At 35.4% G+C, this 25,773-nt stretch overlaps 3 protein-coding genes and 3 non-coding genes across 7 annotated transcripts; 3 read left to right on the top strand and 3 right to left on the bottom strand.

Moving 5' to 3' along the window:
• Positions 1-4,236: 4,236 nt before the first annotated feature.
• LOC133790582 (uncharacterized) lies at positions 4,237-7,111 on the bottom strand. 2 transcript variants are annotated; one of them, XM_062228255.1, is made up of 7 exons: positions 6,696-7,110; positions 6,062-6,184; positions 5,817-5,975; positions 5,415-5,576; positions 5,148-5,264; positions 4,960-5,064; positions 4,237-4,832 (listed from the first exon to the last, which is right to left on the bottom strand). In XM_062228255.1, the coding sequence occupies exons 1-7, from the start codon at positions 6,864-6,866 to the stop codon at positions 4,776-4,778; spliced, it is 894 nt and encodes a 297-aa protein (XP_062084239.1). In that variant the 5' UTR covers positions 6,867-7,110; the 3' UTR covers positions 4,237-4,775. The 2 variants fall into 2 exon arrangements, with proteins under 2 accessions (XP_062084239.1, XP_062084240.1); XM_062228256.1 differs by lacking the exon at positions 4,960-5,064 and having other exon boundaries at positions 6,696-7,111.
• A 1,797-nt stretch (positions 7,112-8,908) lies between these two features.
• On the bottom strand, positions 8,909-9,103 carry LOC133792940 (U2 spliceosomal RNA). The gene has a single exon (XR_009874402.1). It is a non-coding gene; the product is annotated as a U2 spliceosomal RNA (small nuclear RNA).
• A 416-nt stretch (positions 9,104-9,519) lies between these two features.
• Positions 9,520-12,915, top strand: LOC133791319 (protein LYK5-like). The gene is made up of 3 exons (XM_062229244.1): positions 9,520-10,396; positions 10,518-10,708; positions 12,880-12,915. The coding sequence occupies exons 1-3, from the start codon at positions 9,553-9,555 to the stop codon at positions 12,913-12,915; spliced, it is 1,071 nt and encodes a 356-aa protein (XP_062085228.1). The 5' UTR covers positions 9,520-9,552.
• A 7,492-nt stretch (positions 12,916-20,407) lies between these two features.
• On the top strand, positions 20,408-20,514 carry LOC133793356 (small nucleolar RNA R71). Its single transcript, XR_009874802.1, has one exon. It is a non-coding gene; the product is annotated as a small nucleolar RNA R71 (small nucleolar RNA).
• Positions 20,515-22,091: 1,577 nt separating this feature from the next.
• LOC133791318 (wall-associated receptor kinase-like 22) lies at positions 22,092-23,480 on the top strand. The gene is made up of 2 exons (XM_062229243.1): positions 22,092-22,187; positions 22,383-23,480. The coding sequence occupies exons 1-2, from the start codon at positions 22,092-22,094 to the stop codon at positions 23,403-23,405; spliced, it is 1,119 nt and encodes a 372-aa protein (XP_062085227.1). The 3' UTR covers positions 23,406-23,480.
• Positions 23,481-25,207: 1,727 nt separating this feature from the next.
• Positions 25,208-25,402, bottom strand: LOC133792939 (U2 spliceosomal RNA). The gene has a single exon (XR_009874401.1). It is a non-coding gene; the product is annotated as a U2 spliceosomal RNA (small nuclear RNA).
• Positions 25,403-25,773: the final 371 nt, after the last annotated feature.

Genomic DNA, 25,773 nt, shown 5'->3' with positions numbered 1-25,773 from the left:
AATCAAAGATCCAAATAAATAAGTATGCATATTGGTGACTCTTGATCCTTCCTACTTGTTACCTATTGTTACATCACACTTTTATCTTTATTTCTAATCTTTAAATTTCAAAAATATCACTTGTTCTATTTTCTTCATATTATTTATCTCTAAACTTTATTTATTGATTAACTTTATTTCTTTGCCTCCTTGTGGAATCGACCGCCCGATCTATACTACAACCACCGCTAAGTGGAAGTCACGTTTGGGCGTTAAACAGATGGTCCTATATAATGGATTAGCGATTTTTTTCATAACGGGGTCAATTATCGGGTAGTAAGAATGTTTATTTGATGATAGATTGGGAGTTATTGAGATCAGGGTGAAATTATGGAAGTTTTGACTATAATACCCCGTGAGTGTTTTTGGGACCCTGAGCACTAGGTTTTATTTGAGGTTACTTAAGCTTGAAGTAGCTTGTCAGATAGAACGTACGTTAGAAAACCTCTCGTTCTTTCCCGTTAGCTCATTTTTCACCGTTCGAAGTGTTTTCGAAGATATCTTAAGTTCTAGGAGTCGGAATCAAGCAAGGATCGAGGCATAGCGATCCTAGGAAAGATTAGAAGCTTCTTGAATGAAGGATTTGATGAGAAACAACCCAATCAAAGGTAATCTAAGTTTAAAGTTTTGGGTTTTTAGAGTTTCTAAGCTTCATATTGGCTTTTGTGAATTGTTGAGTTTTTGGCTCAATTGAGCCTTGGGTTTTGATGGCTTTGGAACATTGGGAAGCTTGGGAACTTTGATTTGATGATTTGGTAATGTTTAGGCATGATTTTGGAGGCTTTGGGATGTTGGAGACCGAGTTTGGCTGTGTTCTGGGTTGGGCGCAGCGACCCTTGTTTCAGAGGTGGCTGGGGGTCGCGGCCCTTGATGCCAGGGCCACAGCCCTTGTGCAGGGTTGAGCCCGTTTGAGTGTTTTGGCCCAGGGAACATGGTTTTAGGCCTCAGGGTCACTCCTACTACCCGGATTAGTGGGGATTGATGTCCCGAAGGCTAGATCTTGGTTTGGAAACCCTTGATTATCATTTTATTGATGGTGTCCCATATTTGGTTGTGATTAGGTGACCGCTAAAGGACTAAAAGCTAGACCATTCTCAAGGGTCGATCTTCTATTCATTTTAGCTCGAATCAGAGGTAAGAAAACTGCACCCCATATGTGACATGCATGGTTTTTCATGAGGCATGTTGGTTGTGTAAATGTGGATTTAGATTGATTATTGAATGCTTAGCAAATCTTGCTCACTTGTGCATGGTACTGACTAATTAGTCAGATTTGGCAAAGGTGTCAATATCAATTGTGAAGCTGTGACTCATTAGTCAGGTTCGACAGTGGTACTGGGCACTGGTTCCATAGTGCTGACTCATAAGTCAGGACGGCCTTAGCGTGTTCAACGCAAGCCAACAAAGATTAGATCTAATCGATATCTGCATTGAATGACTCAAAGAGCATTAATGCCGGACCGACCTCAAGGTCGATGAATATTATAAGCGCTTGTGTGACTTACCCATCAGTCACTCATCTATTAAGTTAGGGACCTACCCATCGGTCTCTCATCAGTTTAAGGCTAGTGGCTTACCTAGCAGCCACTCTTCTGTTTAAATTGGTGACTTGCTTGTCTTTATTTACTATGTTCTTAATGTAATGTATTTGAGTTATTTATGTTCTTTCATCCCCATTTTCTATCTTGTTGTCTTTATTTACTTGTGCTAATAGTATATAGGATTAGTCATGCCCTTTCTATGTGTTTCTAATTAGTAAAAGTAATATTGATACATAATTTTATGTCTAATCTTCTATTGCATTATTGCCCTTGGGTATTTTGTCATTTTTAGATTTTTTTATAAGATTAACATTGTGTTTTTAAAGTAAAGAACTTTATAACTCAAATGAATTTTTGCTAGAAAAGAATATGGACTTTAATTTTAAATTTTCCAAGTAAATGTTGGGATGTGAACTATTTACTTGTGTATTTTTGTAAATCAAGTAATTAAGTAACCAAACAAACATATGGATGATTCTTAAAATCTTTCTATTTTTCAAACTCTTGATTACACCTTACTTTTATTTCACTTACTCACTTTATCATTTCATAAAAAAGACAACACCAAAATCTCAAATCTCTTTTCATTTTCATTTTTATTTATTTATGTTACTAACTTTTTGTGTTATTTTCTACTAATTTTTTGGTTTTAGGTTACCTCTTTGTGGATCGACTGCCCAATTTATAGTCTATACTACAACTACCGCTTAGTGGTTGTCATGATTTGGACGTTAAACAATGTTCAACCGGTCAATATACACTATAATCATCTCAAAACACTTTGGGAAGAGCTTTCAACATTCAGACCTTCGTGCACTTGCAATAATTGTGCATGTGGGGGTGTCAAGGCACTTATAGACCACTACCATTCAGAATCCTTGTGTCTTTCCTTATGGGGCTCAAGGATACTTACTCAGGAAAAAGTTTTGTTTTTATTATTTTTCATTTAAATATGATTATTTATTTTAAAAATATTTATGTTATTTTTTTATTATTAAAAATAGTTTATTAATTATTTTTTTTGTAATTTATTTAATTTATTTTATATTTTAATTAATTTATTAATTAAAAAAAACGTAAGAGTATTTTGATCATATTTAAAAAAAATGTTTGACCTAAATCGGGTACAAGATATTATTTTGTTCAATTTTGCATAACGTAATGTCTAAATAATCATTTAACAAAATAGAGAATCTGATCGATAATTTTGCACAACAAAGAATCTAAAATGATATTTAGCCTTCATAAGATTATTAAAAAAATGTCTAATATTGAAAATCAAAGTTGATATGTTGAGAAAAATTTAATTAAAGTCAATAAATTATAATAATACTCAAATATTTATAATGGTGTTGTATCCAATACATGTATTAAGAATGAGCATTTATATAATACTAAGAATAAAATAAAAGTAAAGTTAAAATGAAGAAAATAAAAGTTGAATATATATTTATGTTTTGTATGCCATTTAACACCTCTTAATTTAATTTAATATGGTGAAATTGGTTCACCAATTAAATATTGAAGAATTAACATTTTCTTTTTATTAGTGAAATGAGTTCTCCTGTTTACTTTAATGAACTTTCGATGTCACACCAAATATGAGTTCAAAATATCAAACCCAAAATTTCCTGTTAATATCATAATATTTGACAGAATACTTTTTTCTTTACACATATATCACAATAGTATTTTGTCAAATGCACACCATTAAATAGCAAAAATAAAGGAAGAACTAACTTATTTTTTTCAAATCTTATGATGTGTGGATTTATTTACACACTCCAGTCCACCCATACAAGACTATGTTTGAGATTTTAATAGCACAGTTCCTCACGACAAAGATTAGTACGATCAAGTCAAGTGTATTTATTTGTGTAAATAACGTAGGAGCTTTTCAATATTTTTAAAGTCTATAATTTGTTTCTGCACGTATGATTACTCATATTTATATACGTTTAATAATTGATGGATGGAAAAAGTTCTCTTAATACTAATTTAATAAGAAAAAATAAATTTAGGATCTAAAATACTATAAATTTGGGGATGAAATGTTACACTTAAGAAACTAAGTAGTTTTTTTGTTGTAAAAATCATATTTTAGGCTAATTTTATCTTAATTTTAATTAATTAATAAAAATCTAAAAAAATACATTATTAACCTTAAAAAATTATTTAAAATCTATTTTAAAATAAAAATAATAATTTAAAATTTCTAACATAAAAATATTATTTTATTTTATTTAAATTAAATTTCAGAAAATTATACAACTCAAATTGAATTAAAACTTAATTTAATTAAATTTAAATAATTTTTTATATTAGAAATTTTAATTTTTTTATTTTTAAAACATATTTCAAATAATTTTATATAATTTTAAGTTTATATTAATTTTTGCCGAAAAAAAGAATTATTTAATGACTTAAATGCAACCGTTTAGACTTCTTACTTATTTTTCCCGCAAAATAATCTAAGTCACTTAAGTGTAATTTTTTACTGATTGTTTGCTGCAAATTTCCCTAAATAATAACCATGTCTTTTATAAATTTAAATTGCGGCTCCTCCCATGTAAAATCAAAATCCCTTTGAAACTACTTGTCGTTTTACATAAATGCAAAGGGTAGTGAGTGAAATCGAGTTCTTTGAAGCTAACACTAACATATAAGATGGTATTTTTTAAACATCATATTGCATTAAAAGTACATCTTTTCATATCATATTTTAAAACTTACCTGTATACAATACAATGCCTATAAGATGAAGCTCCTACTTCCTAACACCACACGGCCTATGCCTCTTTTGCTTGTACCACTCGGATACAGATACAGCTTTGCATTGAAATTCAGATAGAACCAAACTTCAGCTTCTCACTTCCAGCCTCTGTTCCATTGTTCCCAATTACCAAATCTCAACATCCATACTTTGGATCCAAGCTTTTGAAGTTGGAATTTCCACAAAATATTTGACTTCTTTACAATGAAATAGAACTTAAAAGAGGGTCACATCCAGTACTGGGAAATTTGCAGGGTTGAGATCAGAACCATTTTTATGGAGCCTCTCCACTGCACTGGTGCTAGACAAGCTACAATCTCCATTTTGATTAGCCTGCGGTCGCATTCTTGTCTTGTTTCTCATATCGGATCCAGTTTTCTCTTGATCTCCAAAAGTTTCTGCATTATATTTTTCTCATTCATTCAAGCAGAAAATACTTCCAAGTTGAGGCCAACACGATCATCCATCTCCTTCCCGAGCTGCAAGTACATAGAAAAGACAACAGTAATATAAGTTGGTCTAACACTATGGCTTATGCAATTATTTTGTGGTTCCGGGTATGTTATACATGCATAATAAAGAGGTTCACTATCAATCTAGCCGAACCTTCACAATTTGAGAATTTTCTGCCAAAATGACCTGCTTCTCCAAATTAGTGGGACAAAGCTTGATTGAAACGCCACGGATGTCTTTACGTGTTTTCGTGCATCCCTTCATATGTTTTACACGAAGATATATTAAGTTTCTCAATTTATTTAATGTATGAGATGTAAGATAAACAGCAAGTAACTTACTGAACCCAAATGTCCAGACTGGCCACAGTTGTAACAAGAGTCAGAAATTAGAATTCCACTACGCGAATCGACACAACATAGGTGGCCGAGAGACTTGCAAACATAACATTGTATTTCCTGTCCACACACAAAAAAAATATACTAATGGCATTTTCATTTTAATCTTTCCATCATAGGACATAAGGGAAGAACAGAATTCCAGAAAAAGCTAAACAAAAGGAAAGAGTTATGAAGGAAGAAGAATAAAATCTTAAACTATGTACATACCTTGATATCACTAGGACAATAATCATTGGGGCATGAAAACATATCATGTCCAGAGTCCCCACATCTAAGACAAATTATAGGACTTGGATTATCTACTTGGTTTCCATTGGGGCAATGTCTAGCAACATGGCCTCGTTCTTTACATAAAAAGCAATTCCGACGCTGTTGGTAGATACATGAATAAAGCATGTAAGTGGCATAACTTCAAAACCAAATTTAATTACTTGTAAAAAGAAAGCACAAAGTATCGAATAATCAGTATAAAACCTATAATTCTTACCATTCTATTCTTAACATAGGACACTTATAAACATGAACCTAGTAATTTCTTCTGAGCTACGTCATAAAAAAAGATCATTTCAAGAAAGGAATTGATTTTCAGAAAAAAATTCTATGCTATACCAGCTTGCAACGTCTCCAACTGTGCTCAAAAGTTCCACAGACAAAGCATGGTCTCTTTCGCTTTTGTGCTCTGCAGTTGTTTTCTCTATGCCCTTCTTCGCCACAATTACGACACACACAACTACTTTCTTGAGGAGGATCAAAATATCTAGCTCGACGCTGAAGTAAAATACAATGGGAAAACAAATGTAAGATAACCGTACAACATTCCCAAATAAGAGCTCAATACAGTTCTTTCAACTCACAAGGCGCTTCTGTAAAACAGAACTGTTTTTAGTCACATGTGATTCCGTTTCCACCGTTTCCATTGACACCATTTCTGGATGTTGACCAATGTTCACTTGCTTTGCTTTGTCTACCATATTAACCTATAGATAGAGAAAAAGATTGCAGCATGAGTCTAAGCAAAGTCAACCCATTCTTAAATTTAGCAGAAAAAATGTATATGGTATAACACACTACTGGGTAACTCAACTTTTCCTCTTTCTCCTCAAATCATGATCTAGATTAAGAATATGCATCTTTTCAATTCTAGTATTTTTTTATTCTTACCAATGTTGCAGAACTAAGCTTACTTAAACTCTGAATAATGGCAGATTTTTCACCAAAACCATTGGAAAAAAAAAAATCCATTTACTAATGTAGTTCTTTCTTCACATTTACGAGCAGTAGTTTGTTTTATTTTCCTTTCCTATTTTTAGCTTAGTTCCAAACCTAAATATTCAAGAGTCAAAACTAAAAAGATGCCCAATTCAAAATTCATTCCGCCGATTTCATTCTCCACGACTGAATCTTTTTCACTCATTGACATTCACAAACAAAAAGATAAGAACTCCATAGCTAATCGAAAGGAATGAAAATGGTGGAAGACCCACTTACAGTCAAGTCGTCTAAATCATCAATCACAAACTGATTCATCCTCTTCCTCTTATTCTTCTTCATCTTCATTCTCTTCCTCTTCTTCCCACTTGAGAAAGCCTCAAACCCAATTACAGCACTGAGGTTATCAAACTCACTGAGTTCGGAAATCATATTATATTCGTCAGCCATAGATCTCACACCTCACACTTGACTCTTCCACTTCTTTCAATTGTTTTCTTTCGCCTTGCGCTATTTCCCTTGTACGGCAAATTGGATGAGAAAAAATGGGTGTTTGTACGCTCAGCTCAAGCACGAGCAATGTTCCCAAATGATCCAAAAGTAGCTGTTTTTTCTCTTCGTTTATTATTTTTTGGGCGGATGAATGAAATGGTCGTTGGTAGGTGTTGTTAGCCTTTGGAGCCGAGAAATGAAAAGAAAGATAATATACACAAAGTATAATAGTGAAATACTTTTAAATAATTTTTTTTAACTCAAATGTAACTTGTATTAATAATCGTGAAATACTAATAAAGGGTAAAAATATTTGATATTTGTACATAGGAGATTAGAATAGTTAAAAATAACATCTTTAACTAAGTTTATTTTTTATTATTAATGTTTTTAGTTGAACATTATATATTATTCAAATTAATATAAGTGAAAATTACATATTATATGGGAATTTTAATAGATTGTGCAAAAATATGGCTTTTTTTTCAAGAAAAGTTAATCTATGACTTTTTTTATTTTAATTTCACTTTTATGGGTTTAGTTTCCCATATTTTTGTAATAAAAGTTTGTTTATGCCATATTTTCACTCTTAATCAAGTTTTATGAATTTGGAAGGATGTGTTTGTAATTTAATTATTTTTTTTAGCTTATTTGATTATTTTTTTATATTAATTTTATATAACTATTTTTATATTAAATTTTTCCATGGTTGTTTTGCAAATTTTTTTTTTGTAATATGAATTGTGTTTATTTATTGTAAATATTTTTTTCCATTTTTTTAGGTTGTACATTTTTTTTTCAAATTCTGGGTAGGGTAACCAGTTACTTGATTGATCTTAAAAAAAAATCTTAGAGCTAGGTTAAATAACATGCACCAGGAGGGGTAACCAGTTATTCTGAGATGGGTAACTTTCTGCCATAAGAGAGGTAACCAGTTACCTAAGAGGGGTGACGTGTTACTTATATTAAATATGAAAAGAAACATCAAATTTGAAGGAAAAAAATGAAAGAACACTTCATTAAAAAAGGAAGAATAAGTAACTATGATTTTAGTAACATAAGTAACTAGTTACCATAAAGAAACCATAAATATACACACACCAGAACGTGAAAGTAACCAGTTACCCTCATAAATATATACACAAAGAATGTGAAGGTAACCAGTTACCCATTCACGTTTTCAGACTTTTATTAGTTTTCTTTCCAAATTTTGGTATTCCTATAAGTGTTACAGTAAAAAGAAAATGCTGAAAAAATTGATTTGAATTTTTTTTACATATAGTGGAAAAACTATAAAAAAAATTACAATAATAAAAGATAATAAATAAAAAAAATAGTAGAATAATTATGTAATGTTAAATAATATGTGTGAAAAAAAAAGAAAAAAAAAGAAATAGAATGAAAAAAGAATAAGTACAAAAATGAAAAAAAATATGAAAAAAAAACAAAAGAAATGATGAATGAAAAAAAAAATAGATGAATAAATAAGAATGAAAAGAAGAAGAAGAAAAATAATGGAAAAATGAAAAGAAAAAAAATATAAATGAAAAAATTGGTAGAAAAAAATGAAAAAAAATAGAAGAAGAAAAAAAAAGCTCATATGTGTGGAAAAAGAAAAAAAAATTAAAGGAGAAAATAATAAATACAAAAATGAAGAAAAAATAAAATGAAAAAAAAACTGAAAAAATATGAAAAAAAAAACAAAATAATACAAATGAAAGAGAAAAAATAGATAAATGAATAAAAATGAAAAAAAATAGTACCCTCATTTTGCTCATTTGTTTTGATTAATTTTGATTTCCAAGGATTAGTTTTCCCATAAACTAAGTTTTCCCATAAACTAAGTTTTCTTAATTAAATTTTCCCATACAAAATAAAGAAAGAAAGTTAAATTCCCATATTTTTGCACATGGCTAAAAAGCCATATTTTTAAAAAATCCCCTTAATATAATCAACAAATTTTAAAAAAACATAACCTTGAAAATATAAACTGAAAATTGGTGGGCTGCGCCGGGCCCAAGCAGTAGTGCATGGCTTGAGCGACGCTGAAGGCCCCAATAGCAAGCTATATGGGATGGGCCTTCCCCATAAAAAACTAATTTAATATCGTGTGGTCCATTGGCACACTTACCAGATATTAAACTGATAAGAACAGATACTACACTTGATCTTAGCCAAAAGGCCGAGAAAGGTATGAATATTATACCGATGAGACTTTTCTTTTATTAGGGAAATGAGCTCTGATCTTCAACAAACTTTCAATATGGGACAATAATTCGACACATCAGCATAACACGAGTTAAGAAATATGAAACACACTATAATGAATATTTCTAAACCAAAACACGTATAATTGGGTGTTGCAGAGTAAAAGTCCAATTATTACTATCACATGGAGAATTCTATTAACGTCTTCAGCTCAACAATGGATGGATGTAGTGGTTTATACTGTTAGCTATATATCACATCACACACAGATGGGTCTATAAGTCCACAACGTAGGCTGGTATTCCCCTTTGACCGTGCAGCGCCATATCCATATACGACACCTTAAGCCACCGCTTATGTGGCCTTAAAGGAGGGTCGGCTATGAGAAGAACACAACTAAAAGTGAGTCTGCTGTATTGAACAGAACCCAAAAAACATGGAAGGATTTTGGTCCCACTACATCCTCTGTCTAACCATGTTTCTGACCCTATTTCATAAGTTATCACACTCTCAACAAGAATACCTAAACCAAACAGCCTTGAATTGCTCTAGTTCTCCGGGTATCTCAAAAGGGTATCTATGTGATACAGGCCATTTAAGATCATGCAACTCCATTGTCACCTTCAGGTCTCGGACACAATACAACACGGCAATCGAAATAGCCTATCTTCTTGGCTCAGAAGCCTCTAAAATTGCTGCACTTAACAACTTATCATCTTTAGTTGACAAGATCCCAATCAACAAGTTGATCATGGTTCCTGTTTCTTGTCAATGTTCCGGCAATATTTTTCAACATTCCACTCCTTACACCGTGGTAAATGGTACATATTATTTCAAGATAGCTACTGAGACTTGCCAAAACCTGACCACATGTCAAGCATTGATAGCTCAGAACTACTATGACCCCATTAATATTCCAGTCGGAGCTGTCTTGATAGTTCCGGTGAGATGTGCTTGTCCAAGCCAAAACCAAACAGCGAGTGGGGTGGTCTCGCTTTTGACATACACAGTAGAGATTGGTGACACAGCTGTCTCTATCGGAAAGATGTTTGGGGTGAGCGAACAACGCATATTGGAGGCCAATATGTTGTCTCAAGACAAAAAAATCTATGATCATACGCCTATATTGGTTCCACTGAAAATGGAGAGTTGCTCAACTTACCCTGAAATGTTCTTCTGTAACTGTTCAAATGGTCAACTTGGTAATGGAACCACCGGACTGACTTGCATCTTAGATGATCATGGTAAAAAAATTCCAGCCAAATTGGTAGCTTTATTAGGTAAATATTCTCTCTTTTTTTCCCCTAAAGCTCGTTTTCTCTTTCAAAATCTTTAAACCAAATCTTTCACATAAGCTGACACAAAGTCTTGTTTCTCTAATTGTTTGATTTCCAACCACAGGAGTTGGCATTGGATTTGCACTCTTATGCCTGTCACTAACAGGATACAAGGTATATCAATGGTTCAATAAAAGGAGAATAAAAATCCGCAAGGGGGGATTTTTCAAGCAAAATGGTGGCCTTTTGCTTCAAGAAAAAGTCACATATAGTGGAAGCCAAGAGAAAGTGTTGCGAATTTTTACTACTGCGCAAGTATACGCAATCGAATAAACAAGTAATAATAGTGGAAATATATTATCGTTCCGTCAGGGAATTGATCTAATAATTACCAATAGCAGACTTTTATTTCTATTTGACTAATGAAATTTTAATGACAATTAACAATAAACTAAGAAAGCACAATTTAATTAATGAAATTTAATATAAGCGAAAGATTAGAGTATTCTAATTTCATCAACCTTCAATTCTATTCAATCAATAATACAACTAATATGTTTCTTTGATCTATGGTTATAGCAAGTTTACTAATGACAATTCTATTCTCTCTCAAGATATAAAATATTCAGTTTACCTGCGAATTTTCTACATGTCTGTGATAAATTCTACACATAAACCGCATTAAGAACAAAAACCTAATTGCTACACAAACCAATTTGATACTTTCGTTCTAAATTGAAATCTATGTCTATTGTCTAAAGCTATTCCAATTCTCACTTTTCAGATATTGAATTAAAACCAATAATCATGCAACAGATGGCCAATCAATTACAAGCATTAAACATAAGAACAATAGATAACCATAAATTCAAAGATTCATAGAAATTGCATTAAAGACGAATAGAATATCCAGTGACTACATTAAAATACTCTAAATACGAATTTAGTTCATAATATTAAACTTCATCATCCAATCGAAAATTCAAAAACATAAAAATAAACACAAACGAAATAAACGTGGATTCTTCTCTGTTTCTTTCTCTTTGCCGTCAGAATGCCTCCTCCCCTCTTATCCCTTTCAGATCTTCTTTTTATAAAAATCCAAAAACCTACGAATTTCCATGAAAATTTCCAAAAATGCCCTCGTGCCGATATATCGCCCAAGACAGGCGATATATCGCCTGGCGAATTTTCTCGATGAAAACGCGAGTTTCTGATGTCGTTTCTGCAAAGCCAAAATTTGGAATTCCTCCTTATGCCGATATATCGCCCAAGGCAGGCGATATATCGCCTGTACCATATTTCCACATATTGGCCCATTTTTGAATACTAAAACCAACATTTATCTAAATTCTCGAACAAATCAGAATTATAACAACAAACTGCACAAGTTCACCAAACAGATTAAATAGAAACTTTCTCTTGAGAGAAACAACCAAATCAATCTGAAAATGTTAATAATAAGCGTATATTTTGTACGCTTATCACACCCCCAAACTTGACTGATTGCTTGTCCTCAAGCAAACAAAAAAAAAACAAAGAAACAATCCAACTAAAAAAAACTATTGGATGACTTAACTTCACAGAAAAATTTAAACTTAGACAAGGGGCATAATTTTTCTCAAAAATTCCAATTCTTCTTCAATCGCTCAACCAATGCTTCAGATCATGTGACTAGAATTTCAACATATCAATAATTTCTCCAAATACTGTCATTCATGCAAATACATATTTCATTTAACAAATACCATACAAAACATAATTTTACAAGTATCAACATTCATTCATACCACAAACCCATCAAAATTCACCATAAGCTTGCTCAATTAACTTGTCTCCACTAATATAAAATCTGTATCAAGTAGATCAAAAGGACTTTTATAGGCTCATAACATTAGGCTTAGGTAAATGTAGATAAATAGTCATTTAGGCTCGGAATTACCATAAGCATATAAACCTCAAAACTAGCCAACTTTCTCTTCACCACACCAAAAATCACCCTTTTATACAATTAGAGAGAGATAGAGATTACAACACTTTCATCATTTTCTTATTTTCTTTTTGTATCATTTTTTCTATGCTTATCACTTTTTTTTTTTTTTTTCAAGTCACACTCCCCCAAACTTAATATTTTCTATATATATACAATCAAGGAGTGTGACAAAGTGATTTGTTTATTTTTTTCATAATCTCAAAAACTTCTCTCTCTCTCTTCTTTTTTGTACAACCATACTACATTCAAATCATATCAATACCTCACTATTTTCCATTCTACTTTCCCACAATTTATATGCTTATGATAACAAAGGAAGAGGTAAAATAATGAGGTTAGGAAAATTTAGGCTCAATAGTATAATCAAGAACAAAAACCAAAGCTTTAGGCTCAAAAAGGGTAACTAAGGATAAATTTTTATGGGTTAGCTAGAAAGGCTCAAATGTTTACAAAGAAAATTGCCTAAATCATCTCTACTCAATACTTCATTTAGCATTTCGTCTCAACAAATCAACTGAGCAAGTTCTAGCTTATTTCAACATCCACCATACATACCAATTCCCACAATACTTATAAACTTATATAATGTAGAGCATAAATTAAATAAAACACATATACTACACAAATGACAATACTCAGATCATTTATCAACAGGTTAAGCACACAGTCTACATATCCAAAGCATCAGTCTAACAACATCAAGGAATTAGCATATATCATCATTGAAGCCCACCTGTCTCAGTCAATCATAGTTTCGTACAGTCATCCAACATTAAAAATAGAAATAATAAAAAAAAAATCAAAAGAAAAGTAAATAGTCCCCCAAACTTGAAATAAACAGTGCCCTCACTGTTTCACAAAATCCAAAGGACCTGAACTAAAAGAAGAAAAAAAAATTAAAAAAATTAAAATAAAATAACTAGAGAAAACCTGACAACCGAACAGTTACTTTTCATCATCTGAATCTGGAGGCGGCTGATATGGCTGGCGCAATTCTGAAGGGCATTGGGGAAAATCATTGAAGCCCGTATAGCGCGCAAATGCCCCACAAAAATCGGCCATGTAGTTCGTCATGTGGAATTTACGATCTCGAATGTCCGCCTGACCATGCAACAACAGCTGTTGTTGTCTCTTCAACTCCTCAATATCTTGTTGCATGGTACTATACTGCCGCGAACTAGAGCCTTCAGTAGCTCTAGAAGTTGATGGTTTCCGCCCCTTTCTCTTCGGCCTTGTGGTCTCAGGCTGCTCATCGGTCGGTGGCAAGGACAACAGACTCGGATCACCAGGCTCGTATCCCAAACCAGTGGGTCGAGGAACACCCCCATAATTCTCATCCTGATGTAACACCGATTGATGACTAATGATTGGAGACTGTTCACATACTTCATTAATGTTCATTGGGACGCCTTGATCCTTACAGAGACTGGTAATTAATGAAGCATGCCCATGACCACCAGATGTGGCCCCTCGCGCTATGTAACTGATACTCTCAGCAATACGCCGCCCAACATTAATCGACTTGCCCGAACAGATACAATAGAGCAAGTAAAGACGTTCAGTGGTCACCTCCATTTGTTGAGTGGAAGGCATGAGAGTACTGATGACAAACCTGTTCCACAACCGCCCATATGGACTCAAACATGTAGCCCTAATTGATCTTGGAGTAATCATGTCACTCCCCATCTTGTAAGTGGAACCAGGCTTCGTCATTTCCCTTAGAAGCAAATCGTAGTCCTTGTCTGCGGCCCCTACACGATAATCATCATCCCAAGGATCATTTAGGCCGTAGAACTGGTTTATTACTTGTGGAGAGTAGCAGACCTTCTTACCCCGAACAAATACTGTGTGGTCATCCTGCTCCACAAAAGCATTGGCATAAAACTCCCTTACCAAACTAATATTAGCCAAAAGTTTTGGCTCACATAATTGCTTCCAATTCCGATTGATAATCATTTGTGGGAGTATGCCATCCAATTCACTGGGCCTAAAGTGAGACTCTACTATCACTGTTTTATTCTTTACTATCCATTCCTCGAATTTATTTTGCGCAGTGGGATTAACAAAGGTATGGGCAATATTGACATTGGCTCTTTGGACGGTAGACATGGTTTTTGCTTTCTTGGGAGCCATAGAGGAATTTAAGCACAAAAATACAAGGTATAGTCTCTGAATACACTGAGAACCCAAAATCAACTCAAAAACACACTAGAATATCCAAAATAGTCCAAAACCGTTCACTGAGGAATTTTATCAAACACCTAGTGTGCGATCAAGAAAAAGTGGCCAACAAAACTCAATAAACCCCACAATCTTCCCCAACTGTATAGAATATGCTCCCAATAATAATAAAAACAGTACACAGAAGCCAATCTTGCAATAGATATCAAGAATTCGTCCAATGCCCACAAGAAAAGCTAAGTTCTCAAACTCCTCAATATATATCTTTAAACACACCAAACTTAACAATGTACCTTGAGAATCTTGGAGAGGATGAGAAAATCGGTGGTGAATCACTGCTCTAATCGGCCCCTTGAATGCTTGATGAAGATGATGCTTGAAAGTGAGGTTTTGCTTGAGAAGAAAAGTGGGACAAATAAGAAGAGGGTTTCGGTTCTGGAAAGGGTCGAATTGGGGTTCTGTTTGGAGGATATAATCTGATAGGAAGGGATCATGTGCTCCCCACGTGACACTTTATTTTCAAAAAAATTCATCCAGGCGATATATTGCCTGTAAGTGGCAATATATCGCCACAAGCTATATGCCCACACCCTCTCTGACTTGCGTGCCGATACTTCGCCTACCAAATCCCCGATATATCGCATCCTTATCCCAGTTGAGCCGATATATCGCATATATGAGGCGATATATCGCCTCTTGCAATATACCAAAACGTCGTCTCTGACTTGTATGGCGATATTTCGCCACCTGCACCGCCGATATGTCGCATCCCATTTTGCTGTAGCCGATATATCGCCATTGATAGGCGATATATCTCCTGGGACCGAAAAAATTCCAACTTTTTAAACCAAAAATCCCCTCCAAATCGGTTGTTCAGGCGATATATCGCCTCATGTAGGCGATATATCGCCTAAACACTGTTCAAATTATCAACTTTTTTCACTTTTTTTTTTTTTTTTTCACGTTTTTCACGGTTCTACTACACTAAAAGAAATTAAAAATAATAATGTCAAACGAAAACGAAAATAAATTACAAAATAATGAGGTGCCTCTCAAAAGCGCTGTCGTTAACGTCATTTAGCCGGACGCTGCTTTCCTTTCCTTCACGAATCCACTAGAGTAATATTGACCTTCGTCTCAATTTCGCCTCCATAGTAATGCTTCACCTGCTGTCCATTAACTTTAAACGGCGAAGAATCACCTTGTTGAATCTCCAAAGCCCCATATGGAAAAACTTTTGTAACATTGAATGGCCCCGACCATCGAGACTTTAATTTTCCCGGAAATAACTTGAGACGGGAATTGAATAGCAGCACCTTATCGCCCACTTGAAAAGTCCGATTGACAATATTATTGTCATGCCATTTCTTTGTCTTCTCTTTGTAGATTCTTGCATTCTCGTAGGAATCATGACGTAATTCATCTAACTCATTCAGTTGAGCTAGCCTTAATGCTTTCGAAGCGGCCGGATTGAAATTCAACTTCTTTAACGCCCACTGTGCCCTATGCTCCAATTCAAATGGCAAGTGACAAGCTTTACCATATACAAGACGGTAGGGAGAGGTACCAATTAGTGTTTTAAAAGCTGTCTGATAAGCCCATAACGCATCATCAAGCTTATTCGACCAATCTTTTCTATTAACGTGCACCGTCTTCTCTAAAATCAGCTTAATCTCCCTATTTGACACTTCCGCTTGCCCATTTGACTGCGGATGATATCCCAATGCCATCTTGTGTTTAATTCCATACTTCTCCATTAAGGAATCAAAAATCTTATTGGCGAAATGAGTCCCTTCATCACTTATAATCGCTCGAGGTGTGCCAAAACGAGAGAAAATATTCTTTTTCAAAAACTTGACTACCACCTGAGCATCATTAGTTGAAGTAGCAACTGCTTCAACCCACTTACTTACATAATCCACCGCCAATAAAATATACAAATTACCGAACGACGGTGGATAGGGTCCCATAAAGTCAATACCCCAAACATCGAATAATTCAACCTCCAATATATTAGTGAGAGGCATTTCATGGCGTCTTGAGATATTACCTACCCTTTGACAACGATCACACCGTTTCACATAGTCATAGCTGTCTTTATACAGAGTAGGCCAGTAGAATCCACATTCAAGGACCTTTGTAGCAGTCCTTGCTCCCCCAAAATGTCCACCAGTCGGCGATGCATGGCAATGAAACAAGATGTCCTTCATTTCTCTTTCCGGCACACATCTTCTGATAATCAAATCCGGACCTTGTTTAAATAAGAAAGGATCATCCCAGTAGTAGTTCTTCACATCATGATAAAACTTTTTCAGTCTCTGCCCAACAAATTCCGGTGGCACTACGTTGGCTGCCAAATAATTCACATAATCCGCAAACCATGGCACAAACTCATCCTCCACTGCAAATAATTGTTCATCTGGGAAACTCTCATTAATCTCTCCTGCAGCAAGTTCTGACTTATCCCCCAACTCGAGTCTTGATAAGTGATCCGCCACCAAATTCTCTGTACCCTTCTTATCCCGAACCTCCATATCAAACTCTTGTAAAAGAAGCACCCAACGAATAAGTCTGGGTTTAGCATCTTTCTTAGCAATAAGATGCCTGATTGCGGAATGATCAGTATACACAATAACTTTGTTCCCCATCAAATACGGCCTGAATTTGTCGAATGCATAGACAATGGCAAGAAGCTCCTTCTCAGTGGTGGCATAATTCAACTGAGCGCCATTTAGTGTTCTGCTGGCATAGTAAATAGTCCGAAATACTTTGTCAACACGCTGCCCCAGAACCGCACCCACTGCAAAATCACTTGCGTCGCACATTAACTCAAACGGCTGGTCCCAATCCGGTGAAATTACTATAGGTGCCGACACCAACTTCTGCTTTAGTATCCTGAAAGCTTCAAGACACTTCTCATCAAACTCAAATGGCACCCCATTCATCAACAATGCCGAGAGTGGCTTAGAAATCCTGGAGAAGTCCTTTATAAATCTTATGTAAAACCCCGCATGACCAAGGAAACTTCTCACTCCCTTAACTGAAACTGGAGGCGGCAAATTCTCAATAGTAGCAATCTTAGCCCTATCGACCTCAATACCATTCTTAGACACCTTGTGCCCAAGTACTATGCCTTCATTTACCATGAAATGGCATTTTTCCCAATTCAAGACTAGATTCGCCTCTTCACATCTTCTCAGCACAGCCTCCAAATTTGTCAAACAATTGTCAAAAGAAGACCCCATCACAGAGAAATCATCCATAAAGATCTCAATGCTCCGTTCCACCATATCAGAGAAGATAGCCATCATACACCGTTGAAAAGTGGCAGGGGCATTGCACAGACCAAACGGCATACGACGGAATGCAAAAGTACCATATGGGAAGGTGAAGGTCGTCTTTTCTTGATCCTCAGGAGCAATGGCTATTTGATGGTACCCTGAATAGCCATCCAGAAAGCAGTAATACTGATGTCCAGCCAATCTATCTAACATCTGATCAAGGAACGGCAGTGGAAAGTGATCTTTTCTGGTTGCTTTATTCAGTTTACGATAATCTATACAAATCCTCCAACCAGTTACAGTACGCGTCGGGATAAGTTCGTTATTGTCGTTTTTCACCACTGTAATCCCTCCTTTCTTAGGGACTACCTGAACTGGACTCACCCAACTACTGTCTGAAATAGGATAGATCACCCCAGCATCTAACCACTTCAAGATCTCCTTCCTTACCACCTCTTTCATTGCTGGATTCAATCGACGTTGTGCTTCAATAGAGGGCTTACTGTCATCTTCCATCAAGATCTTGTGCATAACTGTGGATGGACTTATCCCCTGAATATCTGCTAATGTCCATCCAATTGCCAACTTATGAGTTCTCAACACCCTTAACAATTTTTCCATCTCCTCATTAGAAAGAGAAGAAGACACAATAACTGGTAAAGTCTCCTTCTCACCCAGAAAAACATAGCGAAGATGTGCAGGCAATGATTTCAATTCCAGCTCTGGAGGTTTCTGAACTGATGGTAATGGTCTCTCAGGTCCTTGGCCCAAATCTTCATATTTTCGGTTATAAATTGGCCCTTTAGAATTCAACCACTGTACACACTCTTGGACCTCACTGTCTGACTCAGCATCTATATCTCCAATTGTCAAGCTCTTCTGAAGTGAATCCTCTGTGAGATTAATTTCAGCCACCGCTTTCTCTACCAGGTCAACTCTGAAACAGTTGTCATTGACATTTGCAAACTTTAAGGCCTTAAACACGTTGAATACCACTTCTTCGCCCTGAACTCGCAGTGTCAACTCACCTTCTGAACATCAATCAAAGCCTGCCCCGTAGCTAAAAATGGCCTGCCCAGAATGATTGGTACATCCATATCCTCCTCCATATCCAGAACTATGAAATCTGCCGGAAAAATGAACTTATCCACCTTCACAAGAACATCCTCTGTGATTCCTCTGGGGTGTTTCACTGATCGATCTGCTAATTGTAGAGTGACTGTTGTAGGACTAGCCTCCCCCAAACCAAGTCTTCTGAATACAGACAAAGGCATCAAATTTATACTCGCCCCCAAATCACACAAAGCATGCTTACATTCAAATTTCCCAATTGTACACGGTATAGTAAAGCTCCCCGGATCTCTCAACTTTTGGGGCAACTTCCTCTGCAATATCGCACTGCACTCTTTAGTGAGCGCCACCGTCTCATACTCCTCCATCTTTCTCTTATTTGACAGAATTTCTTTCATAAATTTGACATAACTAGGCATCTGTTCTAATGCCTCAGCAAATGGAATATTGATGTGCAGCTTTTTGAATACCTCTAAAAACTTAGAAAACTGTTTATCAAGTGTAGTTTTTCTAAGCCTCTGAGGATATGGAACTTGAACTGGCTGACTATCAATAACGGGAGGACACTTGTTTGATCCCTGGTGGTCTTCAGTAACCCCATTCGCTTTAGTATCTGATTTCTCACCCAACTCTTCATTCTGAACCACTGACTTTTGTACACTGGGCTGCTCCACTTGCTTACCATTCCTCAACGAAATTGCTTGACAGTTCTCTTTAGGATTTACCACAGTATTACTAGGCAAATTCCCTTGCGGTCTGTTATTAAGCACGTTGGCCAACTGACCCACTTGTGTCTCAAGGTTTCGAATAGAGGATCTGGTCTCAGTCATGAATTGAGTCTGAGTATTAGTGAGGGTCAACAAGGCTGCTTGCAACTCATTAGTCTTTTCTGGTTGATCTTGCGGTCTAGGCTGGTGTGATGATGAGGCTTGATTCATAGGCTGTTGTGGCATGTGCTGCTGGTATGGCCCTTGAAACTGTGACTGTTGGCCCTGATTATTTCTCCAAGAGAAATTTGGGTGATTTCTCCACCCAGGATTATAAGTATTGGAGAATGGATTCTGATAAGGCCTCTGAAAATTACCCACTTCCTGTACTTGAGCCTGATTAACTGGCAGATTACCACACATGTTGGCCGCTGTACACTGTTCATATAAATGAGGCCCTCCACATATTTCACACCCTGATTGCATCTGTATAGCCTGGGCTTGAGCTGAGATCTTGTTTTGTTGCAACTGCTTTGTCAATGAAGAAACCTGAGCAGTTAAAGCAGTTATAGCATCTAATTCATGTACCCCGGCTACTTTTCTCTGTGAAGTGTCTCGTTCGGCAGGCCACTGATAATTTTTCATAGCCATCTCCTCTAACAATTCATATGCCTCATCAGCCCCTTTACTCATGAAAGCACCGCCTGCTGCTGCATCTATTATAGTGCGAGTAGTACCGCAAAGCCCATTATAAAAATTGTGGACTAACATCCACTTCTCTATACCGTGATGAGGGCATTTTCTGAGCAGGTCTTTGAATCTTTCCCATGCATCGTACAATGACTCTCCCTCATTCTGATAGAAGTTATTGATTTCTCCCCTCAACTTCGCAGCTTTTGCAGGAGGAAAGAACTTTGAGAGAAACTTCTGAGCTAGTTCCTCCCATGTGTTGATTGAGTTGGCCTGTAGAGAAATAAGCCAACTTTTTGCCCTGTCCCTTAGTGAAAAAGGGAACAATCTCAACCTTATTGCATCATCGCTCACCCCATTAAACTTAAACGTTGCACATAGCTCAAGGAAATTCACTATGTGCAAGTTAGGATCCTCATTGGGGAGACCACCAAACTGAACAGAAGTCTGGACCATTTGTATCATCGCCGGCTTAATCTCAAAGTTATTGGCAGTAATAGTAGGCGGCCTAATGCACGAGTGTACTCCTGTGACAGCGGGGAGCACATAATCTCTTAATGCTCGCACATTTTGGTCCTGAGCGATATGATTTTGACCATCATTGTTGTTAACCCCGTCTCTTTGGTTGGCAGCCATTGATACTTCCAACCTCTTTTTCCTTCTGTTTTGTCTGCAGGATCTTTCGATTTCAGGATTAACAGGAACAAGATTTGCAGATCCTTCACGTCGCATACAAAAGATTCACCTATTAAAACAGAATGCGACAACTTGGATTAGTTCAAATAATAAAAACAGCCAAATTAGAATAAAAATTAACTATTTTGATATTAATAGAATATCAATTCCCCGGCAACGGCGCCAAAAACTTGTTGCGAATTTTTACTACTGCGCAAGTATACGCAATCGAATAAACAAGTAATAATAGTGGAAATATATTATCGTTCCGTCAGGGAATTGATCTAATAATTACCAATAGCAGACTTTTATTTCTATTTGACTAATGAAATTTTAATGACAATTAACAATAAACTAAGAAAGCACAATTTAATTAATGAAATTTAATATAAGCGAAAGATTAGAGTATTCTAATTTCATCAACCTTCAATTCTATTCAATCAATAATACAACTAATATGTTTCTTTGATCTATGGTTATAGCAAGTTTACTAATGACAATTCTATTCTCTCTCAAGATATAAAATATTCAGTTTACCTGCGAATTTTCTACATGTCTGTGATAAATTCTACACATAAACCGCATTAAGAACAAAAACCTAATTGCTACACAAACCAATTTGATACTTTCGTTCTAAATTGAAATCTATGTCTATTGTCTAAAGCTATTCCAATTCTCACTTTTCAGATATTGAATTAAAACCAATAATCATGCAACAGATGGCCAATCAATTACAAGCATTAAACATAAGAACAATAGATAACCATAAATTCAAAGATTCATAGAAATTGCATTAAAGACGAATAGAATATCCAGTGACTACATTAAAATACTCTAAATACGAATTTAGTTCATAATATTAAACTTCATCATCCAATCGAAAATTCAAAAACATAAAAATAAACACAAACGAAATAAACGTGGATTCTTCTCTGTTTCTTTCTCTTTGCCGTCAGAATGCCTCCTCCCCTCTTATCCCTTTCAGATCTTCTTTTTATAAAAATCCAAAAACCTACGAATTTCCATGAAAATTTCCAAAAATGCCCTCGTGCCGATATATCGCCCAAGACAGGCGATATATCGCCTGGCGAATTTTCTCGATGAAAACGCGAGTTTCTGATGTCGTTTCTGCAAAGCCAAAATTTGGAATTCCTCCTTATGCCGATATATCGCCCAAGGCAGGCGATATATCGCCTGTACCATATTTCCACATATTGGCCCATTTTTGAATACTAAAACCAACATTTATCTAAATTCTCGAACAAATCAGAATTATAACAACAAACTGCACAAGTTCACCAAACAGATTAAATAGAAACTTTCTCTTGAGAGAAACAACCAAATCAATCTGAAAATGTTAATAATAAGCGTATATTTTGTACGCTTATCAGAAAGCAAAGCTATTTACAGAAGAGGAGCTTCAAAGAGCATCTGATAACTATAATCAAAGTCGTTTTCTTGGTCAAGGAGGCTATGGAGCAGTCTATAAAGGGATGTTACCTGATGGTACTCTAGTTGCTGTGAAAAGGTCAAATGCAATGGATGGAAATCAGATTCAACAATTCATCAACGAAATCCTCATTCTATCACAGATTAACCATCGAAACATAGTGAAACTACTCGGTTGTTGTTTGGAAACTGAGACTCCTTTACTTGTATACGAGTATATCTCTAATGGGACACTCTTATATCACATCCAAAAACATGAACCAAAGCTTTCCTGGGAGAACAGATTAAGCATTGCTTGTGATGTTGCAGGAGCTTTATCATACATGCACTTTTCAGCCTCAATGCCTATTTTTCATAGGGACATAAAATCTTCCAATGTACTTTTGGATGAAAAGTACAATGCCAAAGTCTCTGATTTTGGAACTTCAAGATCAGTGCCGGAACACAAAACTCACTTGAGCACAGCAGTACAAGGAACTTTCGGGTATATGGATCCAGAGTACTTCCAATCAAGCAAATTCACAGACAAAAGTGATGTCTACAGCTTCGGCGTTATACTTGTTGAGTTGCTATCCGGAAAAACTCCATATTCTTTTGCGAAAGACAAAGATAAGAATCTGGTTTCAAATTTTCTGTCATTAAGGAATGAAAATTCTCTTTCCCAAATTTTAGATCCTCAAGTGATTAAAGATGCACCTAAGAAGCATGTTGCAGCAATGGCAGAGCTAGCAATGAGATGTTTGAGGTTGAGTGGGAAGAAGAGGCCTACAATGAAACAAGTACTAATGGAATTAGAAGGTCTGAGGGAAAGAAAAAGTGTTGTCATGGAAATGGTGGACGAAGAAGAACCTGAATTTTTCAGAGATGAAGAAAAGTACCGGTGTATGAATACAGCCAGTAGTTATACCATACAAGACACTATAAAGGATCAGAGTATTGATCAAATATCAATAGTCAATATATAACTTTTTGTATTTTCAAACTTTTGTAAGTTCTGGTTATGGAGGTGATCAATTCTGCAAGACATTTGTGTGTGTATAAATATTGTTGTGAAATGCTCAGTGCCAAGAACAACAAAAACAAAATAAAAGGGATCACAGCATTAAAACTTGATCCAAAACAGTATGCAAATCAAGACAAAACATGGACAAATTAAAAACAAACATAAAACAGTAAAGAAGAGTAGAAATTACGTGGTTCGAACAAGGATAACAAAGTGTTATCTTGCCTACTCCACGGCCAGAAACAGCCCTTAGGGCCTTGAGATCTTTATTGCTGAATCAACCAAGATGTTACACCAAACTGAATCTGTCTTTGACAGATTTGAACACTCAAAAAAAGCTGTGCTTCTGTTACAAGAAAACTCACGTGGGAGGATTAGATCAAACACACTAATCTCTCCTTACAACCCTCAAATTTTCTCTCAATCTTTTCTTCTCTCTAAACAGTGGTGTTTTGATTCTTTCTAAACTTGGTTATTGTATGTACTAGCTCGAATAGGATAGGAAGCTATTTATAGACTTAGCCTAAGTTTGATGTCCATGATTGTCATAACAGAATGTTAGTTAATTCTGTTATGACACTATACACAAAGACTTGACTGAGCTAGGAATTAGGTGAACTCATAAAGGGATTAGACAAATGTGAAGCCAAACACAACAAATATTTATACATATTTCTGTACAATCTTGTATGCGTTAATGGTTGTTATGAAATATGCTATGGATAATAAAATAAAAATGCTTCACTTTCAGATGATGAGTATTAGCCGAACCTTCACATAATTTGAGAATTTTCTGGCAAAATGACCTGATTCTGGACATTGGCGGATGGTGGTACAAAGCTGGAGTGAAACACCATGGATGTCTTTACATGTCTTCGTGCAACTTCATATGTTTCAAAACAAGATTTATGAAGTTTCTCAATTTATTTAATGCATAAGATGTAAAATATCTAGCTCGATGCAAGTAAAATACAGTTGGAGACAAATGTAAGATATTTGTATCAATTACAGATGTTTCAAGTTTAAACTCACATGCAATTCCATTAACACCATTTCTGGATGTTGACCAATGTTCACTTGCTTTTCTTTGTCTACGACATTAACCTATAGATTATTAGAGAAAAAGATAGCATGAGTCTTCTTAAGATGCAAAATCAACTTATTCTTGGAATTAGCAAAAAAAATGCCTATGATATAACACTCTTCTAAGTAACTCAACTATTCTCAAGTCACTAATCATGATCATGAATATGCATCCTTTCATTTCTTTTCTCTTTTATTGTTTACTAATCTTGCAGAACTAAGTTTATATAAACTGTGAAAAATGGCAGATTTTTTAACCAAACCATTGAAAAAAGAAAAATCTATTTATTAACATAGTTCTGAATGAATCAGAGAGATCAGTAATTTGTTTTCTTTTCCTTTTCCATTTTTAGTTTAGTTCCAAACCTAAACATTCCTCACTCGTTGACATTCCCAAACAAAAAGATAAGAAGTCCACTTACAGTCATGTCGTCCAACACAAACTGATGATGATTCTTCTTCTTTATCTTTATTCTCTTCCTCAAGTTGCTATCAAACTTATTGGGTTCAGAAATCATATTATATACTCAGCCATGGATCTCACCTCGTACTCGGATTGGTAATAATAATCAATTTTAACACTAAATAAAATATAATAGCACTTCTTTTTCCACCGAAATAAATTACTTCATAACTATGCCGTTGGTTCAAGAGATTGCCTAAATTTTAAACTGATATTTGGTGGGCTGCGCCAAGCCCAAGCAGTAGTGCAACGCTTGAGCGACACTGAAGGCCCCAATAGCTAGCTACTGAAATGGACCTTCACCCATAAAAAATTAATTTAATATCGTGTGAGCCATTGGCTCACATATCAGATATTAAACTGATAAGAAGAGATACTACACTTGATCTTAGCCAAAAGGCCGAGAAAGGTATGAGAGTTATTGCTGATGAGACTTTTCTTTTATTAGGGAAATGAGCTCTCCAATTCCGTAGACTTTCAATGTGGGACAAGACAACAAGTCAAAATACATCAGCATCTGCATCCATGATAACAGTCAAGAAATATGAAACTATAATTTGTCAGTATCAGAAATTATTTTTCAACAAAAAACACAATAGTTTTTCTTTGCACGTATATATGACCATAGTTTCTATCATCAAATTTTAAGTTGGCAAAGTGTACAAGCCCTTTTTGTGATCACTTATCAGCTCGGCCTAGAGGTGTTTTGCTTTCGCTATGGTCCCAGAACCATATATGTATGCTTAGTAGAATTGTCAATGTGCCTATTAAGCTAAACCTTCTA

The sequence above is a fragment of the Humulus lupulus genome, chromosome 7, assembly GCF_963169125.1.
Source record: "Humulus lupulus chromosome 7, drHumLupu1.1, whole genome shotgun sequence".
In the NCBI taxonomy this organism is placed as follows: domain Eukaryota; kingdom Viridiplantae; phylum Streptophyta; class Magnoliopsida; order Rosales; family Cannabaceae; genus Humulus; species Humulus lupulus.
The sequence above is the reverse complement of the archived record's forward strand: the minus strand, read 5'-3'. Positions and strand labels throughout refer to the sequence as shown.

What these genes read in the sequence shown, in the direction of transcription:
- LOC133790582 (XM_062228255.1), bottom strand. Translation starts at nt 6,866, where the DNA reads ATGGCTGACGAATATAATATGATTTCCGAACTCAGTGAGTTTGATAAC. An exon ending in ATGATTTAGACGACTTGACT is followed by an intron (nt 6,185 to 6,695) that starts GTAAGTGGGTCT and finishes CTCTATCTATAG; the next exon opens with GTTAATATGGTAGACAAAGC. An exon ending in AGTCTGGACATTTGGGTTCA is followed by an intron (nt 5,065 to 5,147) that starts GTAAGTTACTTG and finishes AAACATATGAAG; the next exon opens with GGATGCACGAAAACACGTAA.
- LOC133791318 (XM_062229243.1), top strand. Translation starts at nt 22,092, where the DNA reads ATGAAAACGCGAGTTTCTGATGTCGTTTCTGCAAAGCCAAAATTTGGA. An exon ending in AGGCAGGCGATATATCGCCT is followed by an intron (nt 22,188 to 22,382) that starts GTACCATATTTC and finishes TACGCTTATCAG; the next exon opens with AAAGCAAAGCTATTTACAGA.
- LOC133791319 (XM_062229244.1), top strand. Translation starts at nt 9,553, where the DNA reads ATGGAAGGATTTTGGTCCCACTACATCCTCTGTCTAACCATGTTTCTG. An exon ending in CAAATTGGTAGCTTTATTAG is followed by an intron (nt 10,397 to 10,517) that starts GTAAATATTCTC and finishes TTCCAACCACAG; the next exon opens with GAGTTGGCATTGGATTTGCA. An exon ending in GAATTTTTACTACTGCGCAA is followed by an intron (nt 10,709 to 12,879) that starts GTATACGCAATC and finishes TACTTCATTTAG; the next exon opens with CATTTCGTCTCAACAAATCA.